Here is a 10,780-nt window from a genome sequence, read left to right on the forward strand (position 1 = left end):
CTGAGCAGCAAGGCTATAGCGTGTTTATAGTGTGCGAGCGCGCACAACGCTGCCCTGGCACCACCACCGAGCCGATTGAGCGTTGCGTTAACGGTGCGCTGACTTATTAGCTTCGTCTTTAATGCAGCCAGACGCACTCCGCGTCCCTGAAGACACTCCAACTCACTGCGCGCGTCCTGCGCATGCGCCGTCGGTATATAGGGCACGCACGACAACGTCGACTCCAACGGCGACGGTGCGAATGCGCCTTGGGTGTCCCTATATAATTGCTATCGCAATAATATAACTGGTCTTACAATCAATAGAAGACCAAAAAATACAGTTTGATCGAAAGCAGTTTCTTTACCTAGTCCGCGTGGCGCTGAACTTTCTCTGTTATGTGTTTTAAAATTTAATATATTTCTACCGCGCTCCTATACCTCGTCGTTTGACAGGTATGCTCCGTCTTAGTCCTGTAGAGATAGCTCTGCCACAAGAAATATCAAGTTGCAGAGAAGCTGTTTTTGCGATACAACTAGTATTATATAATATACTGCATGCATGAAAAGCGCCGCCTCCACCTAGTCCGTGAGCAGTAACCATTTTTTTCTAAACCCAATCAAATTTGCCCAAGTTAATAATGTTCGCGTGCCGAATGTACCCACCCCGCTCCTACGCACCTGCACCACACACCGTGACTCCTGTAAAGAAATATCTGCCACAAGCACAGTCGCATTGCAGAGAAGCTGTTGCTGTAATTCAACTATACCGCAACCAATGCCATGTCGCTAAAAAGACTGAACATTGTATGCATGAAAAGCTCTTCCACTACGTAGTCCGTGAGCAGTGAGCATTTTATATTGGTTTGCAAACACAATCAAGCTTTCCCAACTTATATTTGCGTGCCCAATCTACCCCCGTAGCCCTCTCCGCACGGTTCCCACACTATGCGTCTGACTCCTGTAAAGAAACTTCTACAACAAGCAGAGCCGCACTGCAGAGAAGCTGTTGCGGTAAAACAACTATGATACAGCGTTACATGTCCCAAAAGTGATTCTACCACGTACTTCCCGGGCTGTAGGCATTTATAAGCGATAGATGGACGAGATATACGTATTTGTTTTAAGCGCTGGAGAGATTTAACGTCGTAGGGGTCGCGAAAAGTGTGATCAGTATTCAATAAAAACTATTAGATGTCATTTTTTATACATGAGCTGTCGCACTCGGTAACTACGTCGCATAGTCTATGCTAACTTGACGGCTGCTCCGCTATCGAAGTCATGTTACATGTCTCTTTATCATTCTTAACACTGTTAAGTTTTGCATGTGAGGCTTCGACTAGTATCTCGTTTGAAGCTCCTGTATCACCAACCCACCCACCCATATATCCCGCCCCACTTAGATAAGGCAACTGTCCTATCGCAAAACATTAAAAAATTGATCTCTCTTAACCGTCATTGTCACAAAGCAGCATATATAAAGGGGTGCGCGCACGCGTGTGCCGTAGTTAAGTAAATTTATTGTGAGTTGTTATCACACAGTGAAATTTCGCATTGAATGAATTAAAAGCCACCAGGTGGTGGCAGCCTAACTACCTGCGATGAAGAATAGTAAAGACAGCTGTAGGGGATACATAGAACTAAAATACATTGCATTATGGTTCGATAATAAATATATTTCAGGTTCCATTGTTTGTTAACGCGAATCACGGATCTTAGGAGTCGACAATAAACACAAAAGAATGATAAAAATAATAAGCTTAAAGGTGTGGCTTGCGCGTTCTTTGTTTCAAACGTTCCTATATTGCTCCAGGAAGCATAATACACGCTCGAAGATTCATATATTCTCGCTAAATAATTTAATATGGCATTATTTATGGGAACGATTTTCGGTTTCGGTTTCTGGGCACCGAGTTGGAAAGTGACGTCACTGTCTATGAAGCTTGGTCACGTGGGCCCACAAAGCTGTTACGCACGCAGTGCTGCATCGTCTGCTCTCGCACACACGTTCTGTATCAGCGCAGGCAAACAAAACCACGCCGACAGTTGACATATGGCTAGCTGCGGCAGCTCCGATTCCGACTCTACGTCTGCGTCCGATGCGGCTCACTGCACTCTAGGATCGATGCTCTGTATAGGCTTGCCCGATGCTGTGGGCCACCGCTCACTGTACATCGCTCTAATGTGGTATGACGTCACTAAGACGTCACTAATGTTGTATGACGTCACTATGACGTCACTAACACAGTGACGTTGATGGCAATCGCGCTAGCGATGGGTCTCGATCGCAAGAACGAGCATTTAGCCACTCTTTGGAAGCTAATAAAAATATTTTTTAAACGTTTGCTGTGTCAAACACTTCATGTTGAGTGTCCTTGCATACAGAGGAAGCCTACATCATAAGTAAGTAATCGTAAGTAATCCATGTAATTTATTCCATGGCGTCAATGAGTACCTAAGTGCTGGTGAAGCCACGTATTAAAATACGGCCGAGTGAATTAGGATGAAGAAATCGCGCACGGGCAGTGTACTGCGTGTCGCAATTATGAATTCGTTCGTTCTTATAGCTTTGCTTGCAGGACACGAAGTGCTTCGCAAGCCTTTCAATAGAGTTTCAATACTGTTATGCCACCGCTCGACGAGAAGTTGCGTGCGCGGAATATACTGCCGTTGATTAGCTTCAAAAATTAAAAGAAAAAAGAAAACTTCTGCAGCTTTGGTATTCGGCTCTTGCGCAAGGTTACGTCAGTATTACGGTGAATTACGACCTATAGGATCTATATAGAGCGCGTAAAGCCAGCGGTATAACCCCGAAACCTTTGCAGCATTTGTCACATACTCTGGCAACGCCCTAGAATTTTAGATGCCCCACTGACTCATCAAGCCCGCATAATAGTTACGTCACACCCGTTACGTAACTGTGATGACGTACAGAGTGCATAATAAGAACTACATAATAAAATGGTACAGATTATGTACTCCTTTCCGGCCGGATTATACTAAGATATTGTATCAAAATTTGAACGCGAAGAAGGGGAACAGAGGGGCCCCATTTTGTTAAACCATATAAAGCCAACAGATAATGAAGCCAAGGAAAGCATACGAAGAATTTGTTCTTACTATTTTTTTTTTCCTGACAAGGGTGAAGTTGAGAATGAGAAGGTGACAAAATGATCGACGTTAGCGTAACGGGATGGACGGACGGACAAAACTAACCCAATTTCAAAAAAAAAAAGCAAAAGTTTTTCAGTGCTTTGAAAGTTTCGGAATGACCTCCTCAAAAGCTCTGGCGAAGATTAAGCTACAATATTTTAATAGCGAACGTCTATAGCTACTTCGCAATATATTCTTGTCTCTGCAGTCTCTGCGGGGGACTTTCTCTTCTTCTATTAATCTTTCCCTCGCCTTTTCCCTTCCCCCAGTGCAGGGTAGCCAGCTGGGCTTAGTCCATGGTTAACCTCCCTGCCTTTCATTTTTTTCTCTCTCTATTCTTGTCCCTGATTTTTATGAGAGAGTGTTTCTTTTTTCTTTTTCCCTCTAAATGCGACACTTTCTCGAATAGGATTGAATCAAACTGCGAAAACGTGTTTCAAGCACTGCTCACTTCATGACTTCTCGGCAGCACCGCCTTTCTTGCTTCAATTGTCAGTCCAGTTTTCACGTTTTTCTAACATCTCCGTGACTTAGACAGTGAGTGCCATTGGAGTGAACGTCTTTCATTCTAACTTGCAGCCACCGTGAACGTAAAGCCACGCGGTTGCTGTTGCTCAAAACACGTTATCACCCTCGCATATACATGTTCTCATGCTAACCAATATTACAAGGCCAGCGCTTCAGGAAATGCCGATTATAATAACTTAAGCTTCATGTTTACGAAGCTTATTCCCATTAAAAGCACGTTAACATATGCACGTTTACCCGACTACAATAATAAAATACTGAGGGTGTTTGAACAGGTGAATTTTTTATTCGAATAGAATACGAATATGTGAAAAAAAAACTACCATTAAACATCGAATCAAATGTCGAATATTTTCTCGTTTCTAAACAAGGTGAAATATTAAGTTTTCGCGGAGACATCTTGAAAAAAAAATGTATGTATGGCTTACTTTCATTATTTGATACATGCATGTAACGCCGTTCGGTCATATGAGAAGCTTGTCAATATCAAACACCTGCTTTGAGCTTTTTGTCCAAACATCACATTGCAGTAATGAAACAATGGAACAGCACTTCACCAGATGCAAGCATAGAGCGTCGCGTTTGTTGAAACAGGTTAGCGCAGTACTACAGCACTGCAAGGTAACATCGTGAGGCTGTAAAATAAAATTTTGGCAGCATGTTACACCCATGTAACACGTGCAGGCTGCACACGTGGTAATGTATTAAGTTATACGATCGGAAGGGTCACACTTCTCGCAAGAAATAACGAGCCACAGTGTGAAATACACGTGTGGAGCTGTAGGTCGACCTCCTGAACGACACATATGCATGTACTTAATGCACTACCCAAAGGTTCTTTCGTTATCTCTTTCGTTCTTTCGATCGTTCTTTCCTTCCTTCGTTCGTTCTTTCTTTCGTTTCTTCATTCATATTCAGCCATTGCATCTTTGCTTGCTTACGGGGGTATGAGCCACTCCTGATGATGATATTTTTTTGCATCACTATAGGCGTCTTTTTTTACATCACTGGACACCACGCCGCTTTTTTCGGTTATGAGCCACTGCAACGAGCCACTTAAGCCTTAAAACCGCTCAGATCCAACGCAATGTTGGAATCTAAATGACTCGAAGCTTCTTTGAGTTAGCTATGGTGGCAGTGGTATACATATATAGCGGATGGCACGCGTACGGTATCGTCGCCCGTAGTTAATAACTCAATTCGTCACGAGAACGAAATATATGTATGATGTTTGTCGAGGAAACAATGGTTATATGAGAGGTGTTTGCGCAGAGAATTACGACGCATATCTTAATATATACAAGGCTTCTACACCTCTTTTGTCACAGTGGCTCATACCCATTCGGAATTAACACACCGTGATCACACTCATTCTGCTCAGATGGGCCAAGAATGGGTACATACCAAGTGGCGTAAAATGTGGTAGGCCAAATATAAGAAATTTTAGAAAATCAAAGAAGCCGTTAAAGTATCATGCGATATATTCCATGAAAAGGTATGACTCCTTTAGAGATACCGACGTGCGGACATTATATGTACTTCTTTTAAACTATGCTTTATTATTGCGATAGCAATTATATGGACACTCCAAAGCAGATTTCTGCCGTCGGCGTCGCCGTCGCCGTGAGGTTCCGTATGACGTCAATGGAGATGAAATCGTCGCCGCGCGCCGCCGAACGCTGTATGTGCGAGTGAAAGGGCGCGAGGGACGCGCGCTTTCACGGGGAGTGAACGCACGGCGGAGAACAAACGCGCGTTCTGTGCCGTGCTTCCTTAAGGGCTGCAGAAGTAGGCGTCTCTTTCCTCCTTTACAATCACCATATATGTAGAGCAAACGCGCCTTCTTCTGACGCACGAAAGGCCGTGGGGGGTGGGAGGCAGGCGACGTTTAGCTGCGGCACCAAGTGCCTATTTATATCAGAGGCTCCGGCAACACTCACCAACGCCGCACGCATTTTGTGCGAACGCGGGCAAAACGCCGACGGTGTCGACAACAGTTCTGCGTGTTGCCGGTGCTGCTGCATGTCCAAGTTTATACAGCTGATAAAGCTACTATCATTACTCCGTATAGCCCTCTACAAATTTGCTATCGCAATTGATGCTTCGCCTTTCAGGTGAAACTGCGACAACTTTTTGTTTGATTACGCAGAAAAAGATTGTGCAGATTAAGCTCACTGGCACTTTACTTTGTCAGTCAACGTTCAGTGCTACGTATAAGTCGTCTATTCGGCTAGACACTTTAGTACTTACGTACTTCAACCAAATCTCGGTGGCGTAAGCACAGGAAGCTTCGCTATAATAATTTGCGTTGCCTAAATCGAGACAACAAATTTGTAGGCTGTCTAAAAGCGAGGCATTCGTACACGGTGAGTAGAAATTGTTAAGCAGAAGTTACCTGCTTCGCGCGCTCGCTCATGGACTGCTGCCTCTATGCAACAACCGCGGTTCTCGTCGAGCAGAATCATTCGTAACAACCCCCATACCTGCATCGGTGTCTCTCCCCCGATGCTCCAACAATTAAGCGCTCTCATTTCTAGTCCAAAGAGAAAAGTATATTCGACCATGCATTTCTAATGATGAATTCTCGAATCTAGCATAAGCAAGTCGATTTGTATTCAAAATTTCAAATATTTGCGCACCGTTATTAAGCATTCCCGCGCCTCCACGAAGTGTTACGCGAAGGAAGACGCCGGCGCAGAAACGTATATGCACAATATTTACGCACAGAGGCGCACTGGCAGACACTCGAGGCAATAGACGCAAGCTGCGCACCACGACTTGGTCACCTTTATAGCGCACAGGCGCCTTCCTCGGATCGCTCTGTAACACTATTATTAAAGCCACAGAATAAAATTATGAAATATTGACAGTTCATCGACTGCATGGTGTAACCTGGATGTGTTCTTTTTCTCATTTGAAAACCTTTACTACAGTTTGACCGCTCCTTGCGGGCAGCGCAGTGGCGCCTGTGCGATGTCATTACAGGTCCTATACATACACGGAGAGTTGAAACATTTAAGGGTGGCAGAAATCTTGGCGCACCCGCGTGTGTCGCGTCCGCGTATATAGTTAGAACACCGTCCGAGGATTTCAAACACAACGCTAAACTTTTCTATCACTGTCAGTGCTTCACCCTTCGGGAGAAGCTGCGAATTTTATTTTTATTTTATTTTTTCCTCTAGCGTTGGAAATGTCCCAGAGAGCGAAGAAAAGTTGTCGAAGAAGCGCATGCAATATACACGTGCGGTGCTCACCCTGAGCTGTCGCAGTCTCTCGGAGCGCTCGCTGAGCAGGCTGGTGCGTTGCTCGATCTCGTCCAGCTTGCGCATGAGCAAGTGGTTGCGCTCCTCGTTCTGCTGCTCCTCCATGAGCAGCCTACGCCAGTACTCGTACAGCGTCGCATGCTCGTTCATGCTGCGCACGAAACACGAACGAAGTCGGCTGTTTTATATACACACGACGTTTCTTCTTCTGTCACCACCTCCGGAACTTCGAGTTATACTTTCCGCATATACGTCGCCAACAGTGATTGGACAGATTGCTAACCCTCGTTGCACCGAAATCAGCGTGACAGGAAGTGGAATTCGTTATAAGCGGTGTTTTGTTAAAAGTAGAGAGGTTCTAAAAGAGCCTAATTAAATTATAACGAGGGAAGTGCACTCCAATGGTCCGTAGGTTTGTAAAACGTATCCTATCGTGAACAAGCTAGGGCTAACTAGGATGCATTATTTCGTTCCCACTTTGAAGACACTTGCATGATGTCGGCATGACCTTGGCTTGAACACATAGGTTAAGGCCTGCACCAGCATTGGCGACAGGACATTAGCGGTACGAAATCGCACTCTCGTGTTGATTATTTGTGAGAGTTTTTTTTTCTTTCTAATTTATAATTTCAGGCTAAGTGTTTTATTTGTCAACGATTGAACGTTGAAACAAAGCTGATCGAGTTCCATAGCGGCGACATGAAAACAGCGAGATTCTGATAACTCCCGTCAGCAACTGCCTCGTCTGTCGCTTGTGATCGCGTGATGCAGCCACAGTCCTGATGAGCTGCTGACGCATGGGCCTCTGCAGAGCTGTGTCTGTACAAGCTGACACGAAAAAAAAAAAAAATTGGTCACCTTTTGCTGCCCGGAGCTATCGCGCGTATATTTGCCGATTTTCACTTCACACTAAGTGGAGTCTGGTGCCAGTCCCCTTCGCATATTCCAATACAAAATGCATACACTGTGGCTGGGACATCGTAGAACTTTGAATAAAGCGATGTATCGGATAAAGCGATTTCGTTGTGACGAGTGTCACAACGAAGGCCGTTTTAATAATCGTGTTTCTCTCCGAAGCTGAAGATTTCACAACGTTCGACGTTCGCTTGCTGTTCAATCGCCAAAGAATAGGTATACCTTCGACCAAACATAGAGGTTTGATTTCATTTGTGCAGACATTCAAAAGTGGAATAACCTTACCTGTTAGGTTATCGCAATACCGGCCTGCTGTATATAGTTACAATTCACCATCTGAGGAACAGTACCAGTACTGGAACTTTATTCTCAGACGGGCCATCGGCCACATATAATATACAGTATATACGAAGCTGATTATGTTCTCGTCAGATGGTGCATATCACGGCTGCTTTATTATCGTTGTCATCATTATCATTCGCTTTTTTCAAGGTATTGTCCCTTTAAGTAATCCATTGAGCGCTTTTATATAATTCGCAAACGCAGCACTTCGTCATACATGCTGAATTTTCGAGCGTACAGGCAGCCCGTACATAGTGCCTGCACGGAGACTCAAAGCCCTCGGAAACTAAAGAAAGAATCGTGCGTATGACCCGCACAAATAACCGCATGCAGCAGGGCTTGAACCTTACAAAGGAGGCACGGCACTATTGTATAGGCACGAACAAAAGCTCCGGAAACAATCGTGTTTTGCGCGCTCACTCAGCGCCGCTGTCACTAATCCCTACTGCCAGTGTAATGCAGCTTCACGGCAGTGTAGGAGCGGGTTTATGCGCACATTTTACTTCAATGAGTGATGCCTTTTTTTCTTTCTTTTATTTTTTCAATGCACTCCGCATTGCCGTGGCTACTCATTTGAATGCAACAATCGTGCGTAACTCACATCTACTATTTGTTCTTAAATTTCCAGAACTTTTGATATGCTATAGGGTTGTATGCGCAAATCTGTAACCACGCTATCCGTGTATACGTGTGTACCTGCCCGAAAACGCTACGCACCGTTATCTCTATAAATTACGTACAACACTTCAATTAAGTACAGATCAAGTACAAACTACTGAACATGTTATTTAGTACATTTTTTATACATTCATTGTATTGTTTGTGATCTTGTTCTGTACGGAATGTGTTAACTATAGTTCCGTACACTTTTAAGCGCTTGCAATTCATATTAATTACATAGGAGTGTAAAACAGATTGCGCAGCCGACCGAGCATGGAATGGTACATTATCAATAATACGCGAACAAACACATTCGCTATATAATCTTGGAATAACAATTTTCACTCGTGGTCGCACATTTTTACACATTACATGCAAGTTTCAAACCATGTTATACCGTCGTACATAAGCTCCTTTTAAATTAACAAATATTTTCATAAAACAGCAAGACAACTCACATCGCCGTGATTTAGTCAATCACCAACCAGGGGGCACGCAATTGAGAGAGTATTCCGTCTTACCTAAGTTCTGGCGACGCGTAAACGCGCTCCACCGGCGAATAGCTCATACCGCATGCAAATGAAATTTGCCCTTCCGCTGCTGCGGCCAGGCGATAGCCGTGATGTTCACACCGACGCTGAACAGGGGCATCTCGGTTTCTTCCCGACAGAGTTCCCTGCGCTCGGCGTGGCCCAATAGCCGTAGCGTGCGTGACCTACATTTTGCCGGACGGGATCTGCCGCTAATGATTTGTATTCAGGCTGCGTCGCTATATAAAAATGCGTCCAAAACGTTGCAGCATCAATGAGAAAGGAAGAAAGGAAAACTAGGTCGGCGCAGTTCTCGCGCTCGTTCATCACATGATATATACCAGAAACTTCTGAACTGTTTCCACGGACCAAGGTAACATCGGGATCAATTATACAGTCGCATGCTCGGGCTTTATAGCCCGAACACCGTACTCCTCTTCTTACGTTCTCTGACAAAGGCCCCATTGCCTCATTTTCTTATAGTAGGCAAACTGCCAACGTTCTCGTTCGACAACCGCGGAGAAAGTTTAAAGTCAAAGAGAGGAAAATTCACGTTCCCACCGTTCGCGTGGTACTGCGATGCCAAGGCGTCATGTTCGTCTTCCTCGTGAGGGTCCCGCAATCTCAGTCGGCCGACGCCGATGACAAGGCCGAAGCACTTTCTCTCTGTGGCGAGTGCGGCGTAAAACTGGTGACAAGCCGCCGAGTAACTCACCTTTGAAAATGTCCCTCACTGTGTAGACGGTGCGTTGGCACGTGTGCGTAGGCGGGACGGCGATATGCTCCGCAGAATCGATATACGGGTGCGCAAGCTTTTTTTTTTTTTTTTTTTCAATTTTTGCTACCGTTCTTTTAAGCCCACCGAGGACGTGATGTGCCCGCCGCTGCGCGAGGCCTCTGTTTTGGCAATTACGTGCGATTCACTCGAGCGCTCAACCATTTCAGTTTACACGGTTGCTACGGGCAACGGAAGCAGACAGCGCGCGACACGTTCCCAGAAGGGGAGGGAGGAGAGAGGAAGAGATTTTTGGGCGCGTGTTATCCTACGCCAGGGCCTAGGCGTCATTTTCGTCGTTACGCGGCCTGCTCGCCGATGTGTTCTTCGATGCTGCCCTTGAAAAACTTCGTTGCGTCGAACATAACCGTTTACGCCTTTGAAGGACCCGCTTCAGTGATCATTGCGTTACGAAATTAAACTGCCGTTGGAAAGTGACCGTGGGTTGTGCCCTTTAAGGCGTGCTGTGTATTCTTATGAATGATCATGGCTGATTTATAAAATATTCTCTGCGTATTGTGCTTTACAAGCGTGAAACGTAAGTGGACAATGGACAAAAGCACAGTGGCATAGACAAAAGGGCCGCATCTATCTTGTGGGCTTGTAGCCGATTTGTAGCCGTCGCCGGCCGTTCCC

The 10,780-nt window shown here is 45.1% G+C and overlaps 1 protein-coding gene across 2 annotated transcripts in view; it reads right to left on the reverse strand.

Moving 5' to 3' along the window:
- Positions 1-10,638, reverse strand: part of LOC119450070 (uncharacterized) — a 40,852-nt gene extending 30,214 nt beyond the window's left edge. Inside the window, exons 1-2 of one of the 2 annotated variants that reach the window (XM_049665626.1) lie at positions 10,085-10,638; positions 6,914-7,073 (exon numbers count right to left, since the gene is read on the reverse strand). In XM_049665626.1, coding sequence (XP_049521583.1) covers positions 6,914-7,072 — 159 coding nt within the window. In that variant the 5' untranslated portion in view covers position 7,073; positions 10,085-10,638. Of the gene's footprint in view, positions 1-6,913; positions 7,074-9,930; positions 10,059-10,084 lie in introns of those variants that run through there. The other variant, XM_049665627.1, reaches the window with a different exon arrangement.
- Between the last annotated feature and the right edge of the window lie 142 nt (positions 10,639-10,780).

The sequence above is a fragment of the Dermacentor silvarum genome, chromosome 4 (genome assembly GCF_013339745.2).
Source record: "Dermacentor silvarum isolate Dsil-2018 chromosome 4, BIME_Dsil_1.4, whole genome shotgun sequence".
Classification (NCBI taxonomy): domain Eukaryota; kingdom Metazoa; phylum Arthropoda; class Arachnida; order Ixodida; family Ixodidae; genus Dermacentor; species Dermacentor silvarum.